Source organism: Lithobates pipiens, unplaced genomic scaffold (genome assembly GCF_037356315.1).
Source record: "Lithobates pipiens isolate NorthernLeopardFrog02 unplaced genomic scaffold, aLitPip1_a1.2 Scaffold_8, whole genome shotgun sequence".
NCBI lineage: Eukaryota > Metazoa > Chordata > Amphibia > Anura > Ranidae > Lithobates > Lithobates pipiens.
In genome coordinates this window covers 170,232,961-170,258,475 of record NW_027507903.1, presented here as the reverse complement: position 1 = coordinate 170,258,475, position 25,515 = coordinate 170,232,961, and the positions used below count along the sequence as shown (strand labels likewise).

Below are 25,515 nucleotides of genomic sequence, written 5' to 3'. Positions count from 1 at the left end.
CCATGGTCACAGAGCTCAGGACTGGGTTGGGAGCGTGCCGCCGGCGGAGTGCTCCCGACCCATGGCTGGGCACTTACAGGTATGTGATTGTGCCCAGCCATGCCATTCTGCCGACGTATATCGGTGTGAGGCGGTCCTTAAGTGGTTAAACGTAGTTTATCAAAGGTCAGAAGAAAGTTTCTGCTGCCCATAGCAAGCACATGTGGTTTTATTTTTTTTATGTTTGAAAGAAAAATAATATGTTTGATTGCTATAGGCAAAGCATTATTCTTTCCCTCAGAAAAAGAGGTATTAAACACTTTGAAAATTCAGACCCTTAAGAACATTCAAAACTGGAGAGCATTTAAAACATTAAAATGGATTCACACAAGCCCTGAATGAAGAAGAGAATCCAGTGCTAATGCTATTGGGGCTGTGAAATTGCTTTTCTGGCCTGGAGGGGGACCCGCTGGGAGAAGCTATGTAACATATTGATAGCCATGGCCTAAATTTTATGCTTATTCAGCTGTGCCACATTCACACGCCTCATTCACACATGAGAAATGAGCAAAGCAGCCCCTAATTTAGCTGCTTAACAATGGTCAGAACTACCTGCCAAGAGCCTCCTTTTGACTGCTCATGTGAATCCTTACAGCAAAGATCAAAGTCATGGAAATTCATCCCTGTGCACTCCTAACCAAGTCTGAACTAAATATCAATTGTTTCAAAATATTGCATCACAGTAACAGTATGTCTTACCTGTTTCCATTTTGTTATCTTGGGCTGCAGGTCCTTCAGGAATGACACTTTTAACTTGCAGAAACTCGTCAGGCTCATCTCCCCCAATGATGGTAAATCCAAAGCCCATGTTACTTTTCTTTAGTGTAGTGCTTAAAAAAGTCCCTTTCAACTGTGATGCATCTCGTGTAAAAAGTGGCTTTTCTGTTGTAAGAAAAAAACTGTATCACCCACACAGTAAGAGTCAAAGTAGACAGTTTGCAATAGAAAAAAGTCAGTAAATTTTCAGAGCTCTGACAGAGCATGGTTAATTGCAGAATCATTGTTCATAGTTGATCTGATCCACCACTATAAAACTGAAGATTAAAAACTGACATATATGGGTTGTTTTTTTTGAAGAGTTAGTATGGATACATATAAATGATATGGATTTACATACATGACTATGTTTGCAAACTACTGTGAGATTCCAAGATTTTCAACTGATCCAGTGCAAAATTAAAATCACAGTACCTCTAAACACCTGGGCCTGCATCGGCTGGGTCCCCAATTCTGTTGTGGGCATGTTGTGCTGTTGGAGCTTCCGCTTTGCTTCTAACACTGGATTCTCAAACTGTGTTCTTCTGTTTATGTGACTGTTAAAAATGTGAACATTATATTATTGAAGTCGTTTTCCAACATATAACAGCTATTTCACACTGAAATTCTAAACCATAGTATATCCACACTGTACATTAAGAGATTCATGCCATTTAATTGGTAAAAACCTCATTTGAAACCTAATTTTCTGCTATTAGCAATAGCTTCACTTTTGTATTTTTCTATCTAGTTTTATAAATAAGCTGAGAGTTCTTTAGTTTAAATGACAGATGCAATCTACAACACAGAAGATAATGAAAATAATCTAGAATAATAATGTTCTATACATAGAAAGTGCCATATCTTATTTTAGTTGTGGGGAAGGGTTAGAGCTTTTGTCAGGCTTTAACCTCCCTGGCGGTATGATTCATTCTAGTTTTAGGTGCTGAAAGCGGTACAATTATTTTGCATGGAAATTTGGCGTTTTATATTGTAGTCCTGTAATTCTTAGGAATAACTCTCTTAAATCTGTTCAAACCAGAGTCTAGCAGACGATCCGGGTATGATAAAGTTTATAATATAATAAAGAATAATAAAAAATTATTCAATAATGTAATCAAATCCTAAAACACTGAAAAAGGGACACTTTCTGGTTGCTATGGTCAATCTCCAATTTCCAGGCAGAAAAAACAGTATTTATAATATAAAAGTGCAGCAGGGCACTGCACAGACCACTAGGGACAAAGAGGGTGTGTAATTTTTTTATACAGTACTGTAATCTGTAAGATTACAGTACTGTGTGTGTTTTGTGTCTTTTTACTTTTTTGAATTTGGTGCCGATCTCTGCTCCCCTGCGCCATAACGTCGCAGGGAACGGAGCTCGGCGGCATTCGGGCACTGTGTGAATCGAGCCGAGGACAGCTCGATCACACAGCGCGAAGGAAATCGCTGGATCCAGGGGACAAGGTAAGTAACTCTCCCTGTATCCAGCGATGCGATCCCAAGTCTGGCTCGGTGTTACCGCTCGTGGAACTAAAATCCCAACCCGAGCCAGACTCGGGATCACCACTAGGGAGGTTAAAGTGATACTAAAGTCTTTTTTTTTTTGTTAAAAATAACAAACATGTTATACTTACCTGTTCTGTGCAGTGGTTTTGTACAGAGCAGCCCAGATCTTCTTCTATTTGGGTCCCCCTGGCCCCTCCCTCCTGCCAAGGTCCCCCAAAGCAAGCAGCTTGCTATAGGGGCACCTGAGCCGAGCCACATCTCCCTGTATCCATGCAGATAAGGAGCCAGCCCAGCCCAGCCCCCTCTTTCTCGGCTCACTGACTTTGATTGACAGCAGCAGTAGCCAATGGTGCTTTGCTGCTAATTCAGCCAATCAGAAGAGAGATTCCTGGACAGCCATGTCTCTCATGCAACATCGCTGGAACAAGATGGGCACAGGTAAGTATTGGGGGGGGGCTGCTGTACACAGAGGTTTTTTTTTATCTTAATGTAAAGAATGCATTAAGATGACAAAAACCTTCTGCCTTTACAACCACTTTTAATGCTGCCTGGATCACTTTTGTGGGGATTTCCCCTCATTTCCTGTCCTTTCTGACACCTGTCACTTAGACAAATATGAAGAGAAGTTTCTCTAATCAGGGTACAGACATTGGTAAACCCTGACAGAGGTGCTATACTTTTTTTTATTAAGGAACAGTGTTTTAATAGAGTCTTTATGTTTGAGAGATTTGTCTTTACTTCTATTTCTGATACCCATGCCTTAAACAGGACAGAGACATAAAAATCAGGGGGTTCATATCCTTCCCTGTTCAATTACAATAATAGTAAAAGTAAATGGTTTTAACCATAAGCATAACAAATCGCATAAAGTAGGAGATCTCATCATATTGTTTGTATTTGATCCAAGGGATCCAGGAGAATAATCACGCTGCAAAAAAGTTACAATGATTTTGCAAAGTCCAAGACCTTTAAAACATAAGGCAGTGGTGTGAATGCAGAAACTTCAAAAAGGTCTTTATTTACACAACGGTATACTGGTAATGGTGAACGCTTATTTTCTTTATGTTTTTTTACTAAAATTATCTGTGTTGGTTTGTTTGTGAAGAGAACAAACTGTTCTGCAATAAATGTCAATTTACATTTTTATGATTAATTACTTTATTTGGCCAGAGGCAAAATGGAGAATGCTAATCCCTACAATGTCCACTCCTTAGCCAAACCAAAAACGTATTTGACTTATTAGGATTCAGAGGAATTATACAATGACCTGAAGTCACTTAGCACCACAAGGCATTGCAGTGACAGCATAAATGACAAGAGCTTACAAGAGCATCATTTAACTTAACTAAAGAAATTAAAATACTAATATTAGGAACATGTACATGAAACTTGGTAATCAGAATGACTATACTTATATACAAAGTACCAATTAGTAAAATGTAACTTACTCAACATAGTAAGTGCCATAGATGGGATCATCAATTTTCTCCCAGCCATACGGAAGCTCTGAAAAACATATATTTAAAAATATTTAATTAAAAAAATGCCACTGTAGTGTGTTAAAAACAATCATCTTACAATAAGAAGTTTTGTAACATTTAATATTACAATCTCTTCTCCATAAAACAGAGGGAGGGTGTTCTGTAGTCCTAACATACTTTCTGGTAACAATGCATGGTGAAAATTCCCTAGGGAATAAAATGTCAATCGTTGCAATTTTTATGTCATATGGCATTTGAGCAGTGGTTTAGCAAACACAATTTTTTGGGAAAAAATGCACTTTAAAGAATAAAAAAAAAAAAAACACACTATATATCCCAATTTTTTTGTAAAATGTGAAAAATGTTACACTGAGTAAATAGATACCTAACATGTCATGTTTTAAAATTGAGCACACTTGTGGGATGGCGACAAACTACGGTACTTAAAAATCTCCATAGGCGACGCCTTAAATGCCTTTACAGTTTACCTGCTTAGAGGTCTAGTGCTAGAATTATTGCTCTTGCTCTAACATTCACAGTGATACCTCACATGTGTGGTGTGAAAAGCGCTTACATATGCATGTGTAATTTACGTATACGTTCACTTCTGCAGGCGAGCACGGAGGGATCCCCCATACCGTTTAAAAAAATAATAATTCTTATTTATTTTACTTTCAATTTTTTATTTTGACACTGTCCCTTTTTATCACATGTAATTCCTATAGGGAATGTAAACAAGGAATAAGGGTTTTATGGAGAGTCAAAAAGATCCCAAATCTCTCCTTTTACCTTTAAAAGCAAAAGATCAAAAAAAAAAAAGAATCTTTTGCTTCAAAAAAAAAATTGAGGTTAATTTATTTTGAGGGGGCAGCAAATTTACTACTTTACATTGTAGCAAAGTGTCCTTTCTTCAATGCTGACACATGAAAAGATATAATAAAATATTTATAAAAAAGTATTCACTTTTATGAGATTATATATATATATATATATATATATATATATACACACAGTGCCTTGCGAAAGTATTCGGCCCCCTTGAACTTTTCAACCTTTTGCCACATTTCAGGCTTCAAACATAAAGATATAAAATTTTAATTTTTTGTGAAGAATCACCAACAAGTGGGACACAATTGTGAAGTGGAACAAAATCTATTGGATAGAAAAGTGGTGAGTGCAAAATTATTCGGTCCCTTTACTTTCAGTGCAGCAAACTCACTCCAGAAGTTCAGCGAGGATCTCTGAATGATCCAATGTTCTCCTCAATGACTGATGGTGATAAATAGAATCCACCTGTGTGTAATCAAGTCTCTGTATAAATTCACCTGCTTTGCGCTAGTCTCAGGGTTCTGTTGAAAGCGCAGAGAGCATCATGAAGACCAAGGAACACACCAGGCAGGTCCGTAATACTGTTGTGGAGAAGTTTAAAGCCGGATTTGGATACAAAAAGATTTCCCAAGCTTTAAACATCCCAAGGAGCACTGTGCAAGCGATCATTTTGAAATGGAAGGAGTATCAGACCACTGCAAATCTACCAAGACCTGGCCGTCCCTCTAAACTTTCAGCTCAGACAATGAGAAGACTAATCAGAGATGCAGCCAAGAGGCCCATGATCACTCTGGATGAACTGCAGAGAACTACAGCTGAGGTGGGAGAGTCTGTCCATAGGACAAAACACTGCACAAATCTGGCCTTTATGGAAGAGTGGCAAGAAGAAAGCCATTTCTCAAAGATATCCATAAAAAGTCTTGTCTAAAGTTTGCCACAAGCCACCTGGGAGACACACCAAACATGTGGAAGAAGGTGCTCTGGTCAGATGAAACCAAAATCCAACTTTTTGCCCACAATGCAAAACGATATGTTTGGCGTAAAAGCAACACAGCTCATCACCCTCAACACACCATCCCCACTGTCACACATGGTGGTGGCAGCATCATGGTTTGGGCCTGATTTTCTTCAGCAGGGACAGGGAAGATGGTTAAAATTGAGGGGAAGATGGATGCAGCCAAATACAGGATCATTCTGGATGAAAACCTGTTGGAGTCTGCAAAAGACCTGAAACTGGGACGGAGATTTATCTTCCAACAAGACAATGATCCCAAACATACAGCAAAATCTACAAAGGAATGGTTCACTAATAAACGTATCCAGGTGTTAGAATGGCCAAGTCAAAGTCCAGATCTGAATCCAATCGAGAATCTGTGGAAAGAGCTGAAAACTGCTGTTCACAAACGCTCTCCATCCAACCTCACTGAGCTCAAGCTGTTTTGCAAGGAAGAATGTGCAAGAATTTCAGTCTCTCGATGTGCAAAACTGATAGAGACATACCCCAAGCGACTTGCAGCTGTAATCGCAGCAAAAGGTGGCTCTACAAAGTATTAACGCAAGGGGGCCGAATAATTTTGCACGCCTCACTTTTCATTTCTTTATTAGTAAAAAAAGTTTCAAAAAGCCAATAGATTTCGTTCCACTTCACAATTGTGTCCCACTTGTTGGTGATTCTTCACAAAAAATAAAAAATGTATATCTTTATGTTTGAAGCCTGAAATGTGGCAAAAGGTTGAAAAGTTCAAGGGGGCCAAATACTTTCGCAAGGCACTGTGTATATATATATATATATATATATATATATATATATATATATATATATATATATATATACGTATCACAGTCTTGAAGTGGTTAACGTTTACATATACTATACACGTTGAAGACAAAATATTTTTTTCTAGTTTTGGATAGGGTGGGGACACTCCCTATGCAGCACATTTGTCAGGAGGTTATCAATCTGTATCTCCACTTGGCATATTTTCCCTTACTTACTATCTTGTTCATTTGGCACTTATTAAAGGAATAGGGGGAATAGATGCCACTTGGGTTTGATTTGCTAAAGACAACCAAACTGATAACTTGGCAAGTGAATTTTGCCTTAGCTTAGTTAATTAGGTGGACCTTTGCCAACTTCCATCATCCACCATGCACAAATAAAAATAAAATGTTGTTCCTTACATGTGTTTGGGTATTCTTTGCAAAGTGGAACTGCAATTCATTCAGCTCTGGGAAAAATTCCTGTGCCCAGTATAACTGCCTTGCAAAGTGAACAGCCTATTTGACTTTAGGAAAACAACTCCTTTAAGCCAAACTAGCAATTTTATCAGTCCAAAATATAAAAGCAAGATCATTATTCTCGTTGCCTCAAAAAGAGAACAAAATTAAAAAACACTGCCATCTTCACACAACATGCAATCTTCTGCAAAGTGAATTGTTACCACATTCAGTCCCAATATATTGTCCACATATTTTGACACTTTGCTTGCAATGTTGTGCTGGCATCATGTGTTTGCCAAGGTGCTGTCAATATCAACTCCAGGCCTACAAAGGGTCTGGGATGGGCCAGCTACAGGTTCCTGAGCATTACGTTTCCTACCTAGATAAAATCTGCTGAGTAAGAATGACTCCACTCATGGTCTGAAATATTAAAATTTTAACTCGTGTGTGACTTTCATAGAGCAAGTTGTTATTTCAAACTTCAGCCAGCTTAAGAGTCAGTTTACATGTAAATAGTGCCAACTACATAAGAAATCTAGTATAAACCCATCCTATTTTGTATTAGATAATATATGTGACCCTATGAATATGATTGGTAAGAAATACCATTGACAAATTCCTGACTTTTTTGTTATCTCAAATTGTATTACATTTAAAAGTTATCTGCACATTTTTAACATCTATACCCATGCATATATTAAGATTTTATGTTGACCAGACTTGCAGTCATCCTTCTCTGTTCTTACAACCTATTTGTGTATACTAATCAAACTGTGACCAAGTTATTTTTTTTGTACTAAATTATATGTGCATTCTTTAATTGAAATTCTGAATGAAAACTATGAAAGAAATCTAGTATGGTGGACTAATCAAGTCAAAGACACTGGTGTTATATGATTTCCAGAGCTAAAGCAGAACTAATTGTTTAGGGACCCCCAGAGCTCTTGCCATAATATTCAAGTATGCACAGCCTATCTGCACGTTATAGCCCGCTTACTTCCTCCAGTGATGCCATGTCCATGTCCCAGACCTGCTTGGGCATTTTCCATCATGGCACACTATATGCTCTAGAAAAGCAAAACAAAAAGGGAAGGCGCACTGACCTAGTGCATTACCATAAAATAGAGCTTTATTGAAAACAGAACACATAGCAAAATGGCTACTCACAAACGCGTATTGATAAAAGGCATAATCAATACAATTGGATCCATCGCACCGAACATCGACACATCCAGATCTGATGTCAGATAGATTGATTGATGAATACCCCAACGTAAACGGCTGACGCGTTTCTGGGGAGAACCCCTTTCCTCAGAGCCAGGCCTGGATCCAATTGTATTGATTATGCCTTTTATCAATACTCGTTTGTGAGTAGTCATTTTGCTATGTGTTCTGTTTTCAATAAAGCTCTATTTTATGGTAATGCACTAGGTCAGTGCACCTTCCCTTTTTGTTTTGGTTTTCTCCAGTATTTGAATACCCAATATTCTAAGGAGGGCTGCAAAACCCTTTTGGACACTACCATCTCAAACTGTCGGTATCACACTTTGAAGACCGAGACACCAGAGCGCAGGAGAAGTTGTCTTTTTCTTGTACACTATATGCTCTGCCAGTACGCCCTTCAGTTCAATACAGTAAGCATGCTGAAACCACTGCCTCTATTTAAGCACAGCTTGAATAATACCCCCTATTTAAATGTGCTGCTATTGCCCTCAACCCATCCCAAGTATCAGCCTCCATGATCTTCATAATTCCCAGATATGATACTCACAAAAAAGATAGCAGACCACAGGCAAATTACACATCAGTACCCAGTTTAGAGTTCTGTATCCAATTAACCATTTACTTATGCTCAACTTTTAGCTATAATTACTCACTTTTGAACTATAAAGCAAAGCAGTTTACATATACTGTATATATGTATATATATATATATATATATATAGATATATGTATATATATATATATATATATAGATATATGTATATATATATATATATATATATATATATATATATATATATATATATATATATATATATATATATATATATACCGGTATATATATATATATACATATATATATACATATACAGTATATACTGTTTAAATAGCTTGTTTGGGTTTGGAAAATTTGCCATATTTAAAAATGTCATTAAAAAACGTTCTCAGTATTTTCCATTATTTGCCAGTAAAAAAAATTGTGGCAAGTTAGCAACTTCCAAGCTTTTCCTAATAAAAGTGCTTCTGTTAAACTAGCTGTCTGACACTGTCCTTAAACACATTTAAATGTCAGCATTTAAACTTTTATATTAAGTTCTTCGAACAATAATAATAATTATAATAGTGCAAGAAGTAGGAAAGAGCCCTCTTAAAAAAAAATCATTCATCCCTTTAACAGTGCAGAGGCCTGGCCTGGATAATCCCTAAAACAAATTCTGAGAAAAATGATTAGTTATTTGCGCTATGCAATTTATTAATGGAAGTGTTTGGCTTTAATTAATTACAGATCATTAATTGTTATTCAAAGCCTAGCCTGCTAATGGCTCTCATATTCAAAAAACTATTTTGCAACATGTCTAAACAGCAATTGCAAAGAATTACACTACTTACTATCAATTTCTCTGATGGAGGCAATTCTAAATGTATGCTCTTTCACACAGAGTAATTACTCTATTTGTAGTATATTATGTAGAAAAAGGTAATAAAATTCTGTACAGCTGTTGGATGCAAGCATGATAACAAATTACCATTGACTTGCATATTATATGATTAACAAATAATGCATTTCATTTCATGTGTATATTAAAGTATCAACTGCCATTTATTGAAAGGCAGGTACTGCATATTGCCATCTGATGAAAACCACAGGCAATCATCAGGAAAGAGAAGATGCACATCTGACATCTGTTAGCAAATTTGTTTAATTAGTATTGATATGGTTTATTTTGGGAAATGCTACTACTAGTTAAATCATACACAGACTATTTTTTGGTGAGAGGAATTAAAGAATATTAACAAAGAAATAAAAAAAGACTGCAGCTAAAAACACAGATCTTCTAAGTCCTTACAAACTGGGTAACTAGGCACAAGAACGCCAATGACAAAGATCACTCTGGAGGGCCTCAGAGAGCACTCAAAGGTTTATTAAAAGAATACAGTATACCAATTTTCCAGTACACAGGAAAGAAGAAAATTAGATTTTCACTCAATAACAATTGCACGTTGTAGGGATCTGTAAACCATCCTCGACTAAGGGCATAATCGCCATGAGAAAGGTAAAAGCTTTGTCTCAAGAGGTATCTATATCATTTTCTTATATGCTACAGATCTCTTATATGTACTTATAGCATTTTGTAGCATAATATACTATACTGTACCAGAGACAATTTGTAGCATTTCATATCAGACTTATTAAAATATCTGGAGATGTGGACTCTGGTTAGTGAAACCAAGAGAATAAATCATTGCAGGAGTGTGTCCCCTAATATTTTTGTTGTGTTAAGTTTTAAATTTTGTGTTTTGCCTTGCAAAGCATTTCATCCAGGAATGATCTGTATGGCAACACAGACCTGTGTTAACTCCTGGTCATGTTGTCATCAGTGGATTGGACCTAGCTTAGACAAAGCAGGGAGGTTCTGGAAGAGTCCTTTTTTCCCTTCCTTCCAACCTCCCTCCCTCCCAGGGAGAGGAAGTCCTTTGCTTACACTCACTTCTTGGATAGGGTGGCTGTTGAGAAGGCTGTGTGCCTGGTTTTGAGGCCCCAGGGCTGAAGTCTGGGCCTAGAGGGCTGCTCCCCTTTGTTTGAGAAGGCAGGCAATGTAGGTCTAAGAAGATTTTTGTGCAGAGGCATGACTGGAAAAGAGTTACACCCAAACCTGGTTTATGTGCACCAGAAGACGTTCTATGTGATGCTTTTGTGTACTGAGGCCCACCCAATGACTGCTAGCGAAGAAAGCCCTGTGTAGGTTTGGGGTATTCCACCTCCTTGGTCCTTCTGTCCTACCAAATAAAGCACTGGAAACTACTCCACATGTGTACCTACATTCTTCAAGGTCAATTGTGATCTATCCTGGAGACTAGGAATATCCCAAGGAGGTGTTCTTCTTGTATTCATAAAGACCTCTTTAGGTGGGGTCACTAGAAATCTAAAAACTTCGGGACACTACATGCAAAATGTCACACTGAGCAGCGGCTCAAGATCCCTTGCTATGCAGGTGTTGCTACAGTACATTGTTGGGATGTACTGGCTGTATGGTGATGGCCTCTCAAATGGTCATCCAGAAACACCCATACTCTTGAAATCCCTGCTCAGATAGCAATTTCTCCATATGCAAGATGAATTCTAAGATTCTTTATTTAAAAATCCTATGATTGGAAATGTTAAAAGATCTTTTTACCCATTGTACATTTAGAGCACTGTTAAGATTTATTGTTCCAGTGGAACTCAAAGTGCCACAACCAGTACCAGCCCTGGTTCTATCACATGACGTGGTGCACAGATCTGGGAGTCAGATGGGGAATCTGCAAGGGAACATCCCCAGTTGTAGAGGCAGCTATTCTTTATTTGATTTTTTTCTGCTGCTGTGTAAGTGTTATCTGTCATTGGGGCCCAGAGTGGTGAATTTAAGTGCATTGCCCTATAATCTAGAAGGAAGGACTATTTTGCAACAATAAAGAAGGCTGCTGACCTTTTACCTTGTTGGCAGTATTGACATTGCAGTCCTTCTGCTTGCAATAATTTGAAGAAGAGTCACCTTAGTATGTGGTCAGGAGAATTTGTGATGGGCTGGGAGTTTTGTACTCCTTGTGTGTGTAAATAGTTTGTGGGTAGCTAGGATCTGTTCTTCTGCAGACAGATCTTCATGCCCAATCTGGACACTACAGTATATTTGTTGGAATATAATGTTCATTTGTATTTTGTGCAACAACTACACCAGCCAATAGATGGCAGTGTTTATAAGTTTGTAGCTGCATCTATGTTTACACTCCATGTCTTTTCTCTGTATAATACAAGTTCCTGTTCCCTGTCTGCAGTGAAGGAGCAGATAAACATATATGGACTGCACTGTCTGTTCTGTAGGGTTATATACAGAATGTTCTAACAATGTCAATACTACATCTACAGTTCTGCATGTGAACAGAGAAAAGACGTTGGGTTATTGGTACTACACCTTTTGCCACTTGGTGGGGTTAAAGTAAAAACAAGGGATGAACTTCTTACATGTTAGAATTTTCCCCTTACGAATTCTCATATGAAAATTAATCCTTTTTTTATGTTTCCTTACAGAATTTCTCCTAGAAAACACTACATCTGGATGAACATTGTACAAAATGTACTGTGTAATTTTAGGTGATTTGCCACTGCTAGCTAGTCAGGAGTAGGGCTGTAGAATTAGAAAGTTTAATATGGTATAGTGCACTTTGTGCGCTATCCCTTTTTGTGCGTTACCCCCAAAATGCCCACCATTCTTCCCAAAAGGCATTGAGCGTGTCAGGGTTTTCGTAGTCAATCAGCAAATACATGATTGCGCTGAGCAAGGGAAGAATGTAGGGATGTGTCTGCACGAACCCCCCTTATTGGAAATTCTTTGTTAAATCAATCACATAAAAACTCTCCCAAAAATTGCCTTCCGTTTAAATTTAAAACAAGCCAAGCATGTCTTGAACATGCTGAACATGACCTCTTATTCATGACCTCTTATTCATGAACATGACCTCTCTTATTCAATGCCAAATACATCTAACCCGCACATGCTTTATAAAGCATTACCTGCACTACCTGACGGTTTATTTTTTCAAATATAATTGTGCAATGGGGTTATCTATATCTACATGTTTGTATGTATACAGTGATTTTTTTCCCTTTTTTATGGCAGATCAATTTTCATCTAGGGTTAGGATTCCAGTGTATAGCTGTGATTCTTACAGCTATGAAGATTTCCGTTTATTCCTCCATACTACATGTATAAATGTGCACTTTGATATATATTCTTAATTCTTCTACTTTTTCCACATATGATCAATACTGTTATCATATCATAAAATGTCTTGGGTTTGTATACAGTATATATTTGTGCCTATATTGTTGGATGTTAATACATATCAAAAGTAGCATGAAACAACAATGACCCTCAAATGTTTATATAGCACACTGTTCTGATTCCTATACTCTTGAAACACATTGTCGCTTCATTAGCTGATATTTACCACAAATAGTCAATGCACAGAGAAGGATTACAAGAGTCTCTTTAATGCTTGCTGTTACACTAGTTAAGGGGGTTAGGATAGCATCCAAAACATCCTAAGGAAACCATATTGGGGTGAAACAGGGGTTAAAACTTTCAAAACTACCAACAGCTCCTTGACTTGTGACTGCACAGCAGGATGGAAACCCCACTACTCTTTGGAGAGGAGTCCTTATTTTAAATGTCAACCCTGTATAATCTATAAAATCATCCATGTACAAACCATGAGGAAAAGTGGCACTATGTTCCGATAACAAAGGATCTGAGTGAGAGAACCACGGCTTATAAATGGCAACGTGGTTTAAGACAAATCTGTTTGTTTTTAATTGGTTGTAATTTGTAAAAAATAGCTTTCATGTGGCATAACATAATTCTCATGAGTGCTGTAAAAAAACTTTCTTTATCATGTTTATGCACTGTGGTGTAACAGTGAAAACTAAGGCTGGCCAGTTAGTTTTTGTTTTTATTCAACCAGCAGGTCGATTAAAAAAGAAAACAAATGTAGTCCTCCATTCACACAAGCTGGGTAGATGAAAAAAGAAAACAAATGGAGTCCTCCATTCATACAAGCTGGGTGGATGAAAAAAAAGAAGGCAAATGGACACCTCCTTCCACATAAGCTGGGTGGATGGAGAGATCCCTCTTCCCAGAATATTGTATTCTGACAGCAGCTCAAAATTTCTTAATATGTCACTTTGACAAATGTTGTTGGAGTAAACCTGTTGAGTGGAGGAGGCCGCTCACTGATCAAAATGTGACCAATGTATGGCTATCCTAAAGCCCTGCACACACAATCTGATTTTCCAACAGGAAATGTCGGATGTCAGGCTGTTGGCGGAAAATCCGACCATGTGTATGCTCTATCGGACAATTTTTGTCAGACTTTCCGCCAACAAATGTTGCCTAGCATGTCTTTAAATTTTCCGCCAACAAATGTGTGTCTTTCTGATCATGTGTACACAAGTCCGTCGGACAAAACTCCAAAGTACAAACACGCATGCTCGGAAGCAAGGATGAGCCAGAAGCGGTCGGTCTTGTAAACTAGCATTCGTAATGGAGAATTAACATTCGTGACTTGGCAAATGATGAAATCTCCAAATGCAGTGCATAATTCTCTTCTTCTTTAATGGGATAATAATGAAGCTGCTTTGCTGGTGATACTGATAGAGTTATTGCAAACTAACTTTCAAAGGCTTTTTTTTCTAGTCTTATCAAGAATAATATTATTATGCTTTTTTTTATTTGTGCAAGTTACCACAACACCATTATCCCCTGGTTTATAAGATCAAAGATACAACTATGTTGGTGTCCCTTGCCAATTTTACACTGTATTATTTTAAATGTAACTGCCTACTCCCAAACTGTCCCAAAAGTATTATTTTCCATGATTTTTTTTATTGTGCATTAAAACAAAAAAATGGACATGCTATCTGCCAATAGAACTTAACTAAAAAGTGCATCCAAAAATATAGAAAATATACCAAATCAAATCATTATTCAACCAAAAAAATGTCAAAGCAATAACTCCAAGGCCAATAAACACGTTATCTCCTCCGATTCTGAAACATGTCTGGTTGACGAACGGATGTTCAGAAACAGACTGAAAAGCAAGAAATGAAAAACGCTAAAAGAAAAGTATGAACCAACACTCACCAAACGTCTACCAACACAAAATTGAAGAAGGGAGGCGCTAAAGAGCTTAAAAAACACATAGTACGTCTAGTACGTCACTACATTTGTAATAGTTGTGTGACCGTGTGTATGCAAGATAAGTTTGAGCCAACACCCGTTGGACAAAATTCCACAGTTTTGTTGGCGGAAAGTCCGATCATGTGTATGAGGCATAACAGTTGAGGACTTGGGCCTTGTTTATACCATCAGTTGTGCTGCATTGTGCTGCACAGATTTATTTTCAATGTGTCCTGTTCATACAACAGTGCTTCACTGAGGTGGGTTCATAAAATGCCAAACATGGTGCATTTTTTTAGCACCGCTCTTCATCTCATGTCAGGACATCTTGCCACACCACAGTGGAGCTACAACTCCTAGAAGGGAATGAAATGTAATGACATTTCAATGAAATTAAAAAAGAAAAAAGTAAATAGGCCTTTGCATTGTTACAATGCAAGGCACTGTCCCTAACTGCTGCTACATGTCAGACACCAGCACACATGCTGATGTGGTCCATTTTAGCATGTGGAACAAGCCCTTGGAGGTTCTGTAGCCTACATCTGTGTCTCCCTAATAAAACACAGGTAAAACAAGGTAAAACAAAAATCTGACAACAGTTTAAACCCTTTCTACTATATCCAGAGTAGATAATTAGTAAATAAATAAATACTAATTACTAATAAATTAGTAATTAGAAAAAAACATCTTGGAATTAGATATACTTTATTTTTATTTTGTGCTTGAATATTTTTTTGCTATGATCACTTGCTTCATGTACTACAGATGATCTTTTAAATGTGCTGAAAAATGTAAGCTCATTGGTGCTGCATCCATCATGGCTTTTTTTTTTTAATATAATTAATTGTTTCATTGCAACAGGCTGGCTGAATTTTAAATAATGAAGCTCAAGTAACAGCCACTTCTCCAAATTAATCTCATTAACATGGCCAGTATTGTACTCCATCAAATAACACATGCTTCAAATGAATCCCATAGAAAAGCAAGAGCAGCTATTCACCCCTAGTTGGCTTGTGAAAATGCTTAATCATTTCAAATTATTTCTTATGAAACTATTCACTGAGGTGTAACGGCAAGATTAAGTGAACTACATTTTAAAGGACAAAGCATGTCATTCAAATAATTTCATACTTTTCAGGGGTGACTGCCAGAAAGCATGACTGTGCTGTCAAGAATTAATTTATAATAATTTGAAAATACAACCAAAAGCCAAGATGTCTGGTACCTGAGCCTCTGTCACGTCTGCTTAACCACTAACTTGTAAGTGACCTGACATGAGATAGCGGACACACATTATATAATTATAATGTAACTCAGAGAAGATCTGTATGTTATTAGCATCTATAAATCATCATCACTGCCTTGTGTTTATGTCTGCAATGAAATCTTCAACTTTTATTTCATATTTGTTTCATTTTGGATAGAGTGGATGTCAAGTTTTTATTGCTATTTGTGTTTCAATTTGGGGGAAATAAACTCACTTCCTGTCAGGACAGGATGTAATGGGAAATCTCTCCAATGGGGATACAAAGACAAAGCACATTTTCATTAGAGCGAGGAAGGGTTTTTGTATTTTACAGTTTTTATATGGCAGTTCCTGCCTTCCTGTTCCAGTGACAGCTGCACCCCACATCTTTAAACAGATGTCCCAGGACACACACAATGGTGTCACAGACTGAAAAAGGTGTGATCATACTAATTATTTCCCAAGATGCCTTCAGTTCTTTCAGTCCCCCAATACAGTCTTCATTTAACAGTACCAAGCCTTGGTGAAAGAGGCCCCTTTGAATGTGTTGGCTTGATACAAATGTCTGAATCTGGACTTTATACATACTACTTTGCTGCTTTCCTTCTTGCACACCAGAAAAAGGAAACCTGACATAAATGTATATACATATTCCTGAAGTCGCTCTCGTTTTACCCCTCAGACCTTTCACCATTTTTCTTACCCATTTCTGGACTCGTTCTATCTTATCAATATCTTTTGTAAGTGAGGTTTCCAGAACTGGACACAATATTCTAAATAAGGTCTCACTAAAGAGCTATGTAGGGAAATCAGAACCTCCTGCCTCCTGCTGGTGATCCCTCTAGTGATGTATCGTAGAAATTCTATTCGCTTTCTCAACTGCCTGGTCACAATGTTTGCTCATTTTATCTGAAACAAGTACCCCCAACTGTTTTTAATGTGTAGTGCTGGCCAACACTGTACCCCAATGTTGTAATCTCTGAAGGGATTCTTTTTACCTAGGTGCATTATTTTACAGTTAGAAAAAAGTCTCCACTGCTTTGACCAATTTTCCAACAATGCCTAATCATGTTCCATATTACAGACACCTCCAGGGATGTCAACCCTTTTACACACATTTGTATCATCAGCAGATCCAGAGAGCCATGGCAAAAGTGTAGGTATCAATAGCTATCAGTAGAATTATCCATGCTGGTAAAGTCTCTGTTAACCCAGAAAAAAGGGGTACTTTGACTATCCAGACTGAAATTAGAACATGGAGCTAATAGGAAACCTTTTAACTCCACTTCAAGAACTCCACACAATATGTATGTTTTTTTCCATAGTTAACCTCCCTAGCAGTATGATTATTTCAGATTTTAGGTGCTGAAAGCAATACCATTATTTTGCATGGACATTTGGCGTTTTATATTGTAGTCCTGTAATTCTTAGGAATAACTCACCAAACCAGAGTCTAGCAGACATCCTGGGTTTGATAACGTTTGAAAAATGAAATCATACATTATAATATAATAAATAACTATAAATAATTATACCAAATAATAATATAATAATAATAAAAATGATTCAATAATGTAATCAAATCAAAAACACTGAAATTTGCTCAGTTGCAGAATTGTCACTGTCATTACTTTTCAGTATTTGATGACGGATCTCCCCACAAATTGCTATCGCTCAATTCTGCGAGTGATTCTAATTTATTATTGCTGTTGTCTAGCTGGTCTAAAACCTCTTTTGATGTAAAGGGACAGTTTTGGTTGCTATGGACAATCTCCAGTTTCCAGGCAGAAAGAACAGTTTTTATATTATAAAACTGCATGCAGGACACTGAGCAGACCACTAGGGACAGAGGGATGTGAAATAATTACATACAGCAATGTAATCTGTAAGAATACATTATACTGTATGTAATGTGTGTGTTTTACTTTTTGAATTTGGCGCCATTCTCTGTCCCCGTGCCTCGCAACGCTCACAGGGAACGGAGCCCGGCAATGTGATGAATCGAGCGGAGGACGAGCTGCTCGCAGTGCGGGGGGACATTGCTGGATCCAGGGGATAAGGTAAGTAAGCTCATCCTGGATCCAGCAATGGGATCCCAAGTCTGGCTCGGGGTTACCGCTAATGGTACAGAATTTTCACCCCGAGCCGGACTCGGGAATACCGCCAGGGGGGGTTAATACATACGTGGAAGGATTAAAACCGCACTTCAGGCACATAATGAAATTAATTCATGGAGTTATGTATTCATTAAATAAGCATTAAGTGTATTTTTTTTAAAAGAAACTAGTCTAAGAACTGAATTTGACTTCGTACCATCCTGTTAAACCATAAAGCAGGGCTCGAACTAATAGAAGGAGAAGCGGCATAGGAAGAATATGCCAACAGGGAGATGAGTGTATCAGTGTGCTGCTTCTTCTTGTCTGTCCAATCAGAGGCTGGGAGCAGGTACTACTTAACTGCAGTAGAGAAAGGTCACTTTTTCCTGGCTGGCTGTGCTATGTGGAGTGGAAGGCCTGAGTAAATCTCAGCAATGGATGGAGAGAAATACAAATCCTTTGGAAGGTAATACAGTTCTCATATTATGTATTTCATCTGTAAATTTAGTCATGTCTTATGGTTGGCTATGTTGTGTGGCAGGGCTGTGTGAATCTAAGGAATGGATGGACAGAGATACAAAATCATTTGAAGGTTAAATAGCTTTCATAATATGTATTTCATCTGTGAATTTAGGTATTTGCCTTGAGCTCAGCTTTAAGTAAACTTAAATAATCCAAACTATTTAATGATCGACGGTCTTGCTGCCCAAGTACTGTAGTGAATTGCTCATTTATTTATGAACAAAGTGAAATATTTCTTTGAGGGTGCTCAATATAAGACAGCACACTATTAAATGTATAAAAGCTTTTGCAGCCATCTGATGACAAGAAATATGTATGTGTTTGGGAGGTAATTTTTTCGCTTCACTTGATTTGTTATGCCATCTGACAAAATTCTTTATCTCAATACATGTCTGTAATGACAGCACCAGGAAGAAAACGTGCATCTGCTCTTTGCTTAGTATACAAATGACATATTTTGTTTGCATTCATATGAGGACTTTGCAAATTTACTACCCACTTAATATGCCCATTTTCCAGTGATAAAATAGAGCATTTGGTTATGTTAGAATTTTTTCGATTTTAGTCATTCTAAAAAACTGTCATTTTCTCCCTGTTTTATGATATAACTTCTGCTGTAACAGCTCAGTAGAGAATAACCATATGCATTTTCTGCTACAGTCACTAATGAAATACCTAGCTCATTATCTGTTCAATATTTATATGCTACAAAGCACCCAACATCTGTTTCAACGTGTTTTATTATTTGAAACATGTGTCCTGGTGCATAAGTATCATTTTTTTGTTTTGATGCATTATTGACACAAAGCAGTAAAGTAATAGCTTCATCTTAAAAAATATGCAGGCCGCAGAACCAGAACTCATACAGGGGCAATTCGATTTTGTCAGGACAGGAAAATTATATAGACAATTATAATGCAGAATTTCAACCACAATGGGTAGAACTCCTAAGGCTGCATTTACATCATACAAGAATGCATACACCTTTTAGCCCTTGTACACGCGGTCGGACATTCCAACAACAAAATCCGGCGGATTTTTTCCGACGGATTTTGTCCGAAACTGGTGTCGCATACACATGGTCGGACAAAGTTCCCGGAAAATCTGATCGCACGGAACGTGATGACGTTCCTTTGTTACGACGGGACTACGTTCAGGCTAGTAGCCAATAGCTTTGGTCTCGTAATTTGATCTGAGTATGCGTGGCACTTTGTCCGATCGGAATTCTCTACAAACGATTGGATAAAGTCCGATCGGATCATGTTGTCGGAAAATTTTATATCCAGCTCTGAAACTTTGTTGGTCAGACATTCTGATGGAAAAAGTCAGATGGAGCCCACACACGGTCGGATTATCAGACAACATGGTCCGATCAGACATTTTCCGTTGGAATTTCCGACCGTGTGTACAATAGCTTAGACATGTAATGTGAAGGACAGTTTGTGAGCTTGAATGGGAAATCATATGTCAGTGGATTAAAAGTTTTTTTGAAATCCAAATTGCATCAAGCCTAAACAAGTTTTTTTAAGCCAACAATTCAAAGGCACTGTATTGCAGTATGCACACACCAGCTAAAAAAATAGATACCCCTACATTTCCAGACTGTCCACCCTACATTTTTTAAGCCTTAATGAAGTGGGTGATTAAGGAACCTTGAAACACATTGGCTGCTTACACTCAATCAATAGGTTACTTTCTTATTATAATATTATGGTGTAGTGCTTCAATCTTCAGTTCAGACCTTTATCTACGCAACCCAGGGTTATGGTGGTAACCCCTTAGTTTGTGGAAATGGCCTACCTATGAATTAGATGCTCCACAGGGATCATATTGACATAACAGTGATGGCAATATGAACACAAGACCTACTTCCATCTGTAAGTTCCAGCGCCATCTAGCTAATTCCCAGGTCAGGTGTGAACAACACCCTTTACTATTTATCCTTTCAAAGACAGCATTTTCTACTCTGAAAATCTGGAAACTATTGGTTTGTATGATGAAACCTGAGCATCTTTGGATATATTTCTACTCAAACCTTCACAATCCTGTAATGAACAACTTAGTTAACTGGTCCAACTTGATCAAACTGGTCATTTTAAAATTTTTCCTTCTCAATCAAGTAAAGGGCATCATTCAAAAGAAAAAAAACTTTCACTACTCTACATACAATGACTTATTTTTCCTCATATTTTGCAGTCACCTACTATAAGAGGTTTGTGGTCATCTTGAATCAAGACTGGTGATCTTATTCTAATATTTGTCCAGATTTATTTTATTGGTGCTATTTTTTTCATTATCGACATTATTATGACCCTTGAACAATACCACAGACTTTTTGTGTCAATTGTTCCTTAGAATCGCAAAAAGAAAAAAGAGAAATAAGAGTTAGAAATAGAGCTAGTTATAATTTGCAGAAAATGTTTAGCATTTAGCAGCTAGGAAATCGCATCGTATTCATCTCCTTTCACAATTCTGATGGATCAAGCCAGTATCTATCAACAGGATAGCACAGCTGCTCTTCCTATTTACACTGTGATCAGCCGTGATTGGACATGGCTGATCACGTGGTAAAGAGTCTCCGTCAGAGACTCTTTACCAAGATCGTAGTTGCGGGGTGTCAGACTGACACACCGCAACAACAATCGCTGCGATGCGCGCCCCCGGGGGCATGCAGCGGCTCAAAATCCTGAGGACGTCCTATCACGTCCGGTCAGGATTTTGAAACTACTTTGCAGCCGTCATTTGACTATTGGCAGGCGGCAAGTGGGTAAAGAGACACAATGTCGTGGGAAATCTCTGAGTTTACAACTGCTAATCAAACAAGATATCTGGGTAAATATTCCATTAGGGACACCTATTCTGCAGTGACAAGAATTCCCCTTAAAGCTATGAGTAAGCGCTGGTTTTAGCGTGAAAAGCGTCAGTAATGTTGTTCTATATTTTTCCCTTTGCTGTGGTGATTCGTGTGATGTGAGGTTTTTCATTTTAAAGAAATAAAGGCATGTTTTACTTTTCATTTGATCCGGAGTGCGGCTGTCCAGAATTTGTTCATTTTCCATTTATAAGAATTCCCCTTACTTTTTGAACTTTTCTGATTCCCTCTTTCTTCCTGTTGCAGCTGCAGCAGAGAAGTAAAGATTCATTTCCCCAATGGGGCACAAGCAGAAAAAGGTGTCTCGCAGTTCTGACCTACTTGATTCAAAACAAATTCCTTAAAAGAATTACATGAGCTAACATTGCTGACCCTTTTCTGAAAATGCTGGTAGCCTGGATGTTAAGGAAATGGATCTGTGGATCCTATTAGATCACAGATTCAGCAATACCACGGTATGCCAAGCTGCAGCAAGAAAGGCCGGTAGACTATTATAATGCATTAAAAAGTATACTTACTCAAGAGATACCACTTTACAAAACTCTGGTTTGGCCACATCTTGATTATGCAGTGAAGTTGCAGTTACCAATCATGAGGAAGGATGTACGTGAATTGGAGAGAGTCCAGAAAGGGGACTGGAGGACCTCAGTTATAAGTAACGACTAGAAACATTACAAACGTATTCTCAATATACAGGTGCATTTCATAAAGTTAGAATATCATCAAATTAAATTCAAAAAGTGAAACTAATATGCCCTGTACACACGATCGGAAATTTATACAGAAAAGGTCCGATCGGATTATGTTGTCAGAAAATCCGATCATGGGGGGGCTCTATTTGACTTTTTCCATCTGAAATTCCGACGGAAAGAGTTTGAGAGCTGGATCTAAAACTTTCGACAACAAAATCTGATCGGACTTTTCCGATCGTTTGTAGAGAATTCCAAAGGACAAAGTGCCACGCATGCTCAGATGAAATTACGAGACCAAAGCTATTGGCGACTAGTCTCTACGTAGTCCCATCAAACACAACGAACGTCACCTCGTTCCAAACGATCTGATTTTCCGACAACTTTGTCCGACCGTGTGTATGCAACACAAGATTTGGCCAAAATCCGTCGGAAAAAATACAACGGATTTTGTGGTCGGAATGTCTGACCGTGTGTACAGGGCATTATAGTATATAGATGCGTTACACATAGTGTGATATATTTGAAGTATTTCTTTCTTTAAATTTTTGATGATTATGGCTTACAGCTAATGAAACCCCCAAATTCAGTATCTCAGAAAATTTTAATATTACATAAGACCAATAAAAAAAAAAAATGAATAGAGAAAGGTTGGCTTACTGAAAAGTATGTCCATGTACACTATAGTATATGCACCCAATACTTTGTTTGGGGCTCCTTTTGCATGAATGACTGCATCAACGCAGCTGGTCAGGCGGAGGGAAGCATGAAGTGCTCTAGCATTTCCTGGTAGAGGGCTGCGCTGACTTTGGAGTTAATAAAACACAGTGGACCAACACCAGCACATGACATGGCTCCCTAAATCTTCATGGACTATGGAAAATTTTGCATTTCATTTAGAAATTAAGGTCCCACAGTCTGGGGGAAGAGTGGAGAGGCACAGAATCCAAGTTGCATGAGGTTCAGTGTGAAGTTTGCACAGTCGGTGATGATTCGGGAAGCCATGCCATCTGCTGGTGTTGGTCCACTTTGTTTTATCAAGTCCAAAGTCAGTGCAGCCTTTTATGAGGAAATTCTAGAGCACTTCATGCTTTCCTCTGCTAACCAGCTTTATGGAGATGCTGATTTAATTTTCCAGCAGGACTTGGTACCTGCCAAATGAACAATACCTGGTTTAATGATCATGATATCACTGTGCTTGATTGGCCAGCAAACTCACCTGACCTAAATCCCATAGAAAATCTGTGGGGTATTGTCAAGAAGATGAGAGACACCAGACCCAACAATGCAGATGAGCTGAAGGCCGCCATTACAACAACCTGGACTTCCAAAACACCTCAGCAGTGCCACAGGCTGACTGCCTCCATGCCATGCCACATTAAAGCGGTAGTAAACCCAGTTTCGAAAAACACTTACATTACCAGCATGCCGGAAATGCTAACTTTCACATTGGTTGTGCTCTCAACCAAACTTTCAAACCATCCAATGGCTGGTTTCATAAATGATCACATGTGCAGCATTATGGCAGTTGAAGAATCATTAGAAGCCAAGATGGCAGCTTCCTTGACGGAAAAACGATAGAAGGGTTTACTTCCACTTTAATGCAGTAATTCATGCAATAGGAGCCCCGGCCAAGTATTAAGTGCATAGTATACTATACATGGACATACTTTTCAGTAAGCCAACATTGCCGTATCAAAAATCCTTTTTTTTATTAGTCTTATGTAATATTAAAATTTTTGAAGATACAGAATTTTGGGTTTTCACTAGCTGTAAACCATAATCATCAAAATTAAGAAGAAAGAAATGCTTGAAACGTATCACAAAGTACCAAGCATGCTCAGATCAAATTCCTAGACCAAAGCTATTGGCTGCTAGCCTCAACGTAGTCCCGTCGTAACAAAATAACGTCATCATGTTCCGAACGATTGGATTTTCCGACAACTTTGTCCGACCGTGTATGCAACACCAGTTTCGGACAAAATCAGTCAGAAAAAATCCTACGGATTTTGTTGTCGGAATGTCCGACCGTGTGTACAAGGGCTAAGAGTGGTAAGGATATGGAACTCCCTTTCACAATTGGTGGTGCTAGCAGGGAGTGTAGATTAAAAAAATAAATTGATTTAGTATTTCTTAGTAAGTGCAAGCAACAGGGAAATGGAAATTGATTGTGACAGAAACACACACAATCACACTGGATGGACTGATGCCTTCATTCAACCTTACCAATTATGGCACTATGTTATGCTGATCTTCTGGTTCTAGCACTTTGAGTTTCTGAACTGAAAGACGTATGCCTATCAGAAAGCTCATAGAAAAGTCAGAACTCCGCAAGTGTTGCAGTATGTGTTGCAATACACATGCATTAAAGTGAATGGGCCCACTCCTTTAACACTAAACTGATGCCAATGGATGTGAACCAGCCCCAAAGGAAAGGATGGTTTTACTCAAAATGTATTTTCATGCAGTAAAATACATTAGTTTTTTTTGCAAGAAAAAAACGACAATAGGTCATTTATCTCCATACAGATTCAGAGGGTCAGCATGACAGCTAATCAATTAGCCAGGCAATTAGCATTTTCATCAGAACTGTTTAGAAATGGCAGCATGGGTTTCTCTCATGAAAGGTTTCTATTAATTTCTAATATTTTCATGAAATGTTCAATTCTAATGGTTCAATCCAATTAATGCTTCATGAATATATTAGCACACTCAATCTAAAAGCTGCAGCAAGCAGAACACATTGTTTTTACCGAAAATAACATTTCTGAATATGCATCAAGACATCATATATTTATTCAAGAGAAGGGGAAGATCATTTAGCTTAGATGCAGATGATATATCTAGTAAAGTTTAGATATTGTAATTATTCGAAATCACAACTCACTTTGTTAACAGAAATCAGAAGTAGATATTTGTTCTTAAATGCAAATTTTACATAATCATTGCTAATTTTTCCATGTGTGTATGAAATATGTAGCCAAAGCTTCCATTCTAAAATGACAACTTAAGTTTGTTTTAAAACATCAGTGATTTTAAGGTTAAAATATAACTAAAGGCAACATTATTTTAGTTTTGGATAGAGTGGAAAGGGATTAGAGCATCTGTCATATTTTGATTGCAGTCTGTGCCCGTTATTATCTATTTGTCCTGTTTACCATCACCGAAAGTGAAAGTAAAAGAAAAATCCAAAATGTTGTCCCCAGAACAGGATAGAGGGGAAACCTTCCAATGGGAACAAGAAGACGAGTGTGCCAAATTGCCAAATCTCTTTTGACTACACTTCTCCTTTGGGTTACAGCAGTGCACTTCGTTCTGCC

At 37.9% G+C, this 25,515-nt stretch overlaps 1 protein-coding gene across 11 annotated transcripts in view; it reads right to left on the bottom strand.

The window, feature by feature from the left end:
* The window catches only part of MAGI2 (membrane associated guanylate kinase, WW and PDZ domain containing 2), a 1,006,736-nt gene that overhangs the window by 186,645 nt on the left and 794,576 nt on the right, over window positions 1-25,515 (bottom strand). For all 11 annotated transcript variants that reach the window (XR_013271122.1, XM_077474033.1, XM_077474035.1 and 8 more), the window contains 3 exons: window positions 3,753-3,810; window positions 1,231-1,352; window positions 739-921 (listed from right to left, as the gene is read on the bottom strand). Coding sequence is in view for 10 of the 11 variants with exons in the window: in XM_077474033.1 (XP_077330159.1) it covers window positions 739-921; window positions 1,231-1,352; window positions 3,753-3,810 (363 nt within the window). In the remaining variant the exon portion in view is untranslated. The remainder of the gene's footprint in view (window positions 1-738; window positions 922-1,230; window positions 1,353-3,752; window positions 3,811-25,515) is intronic.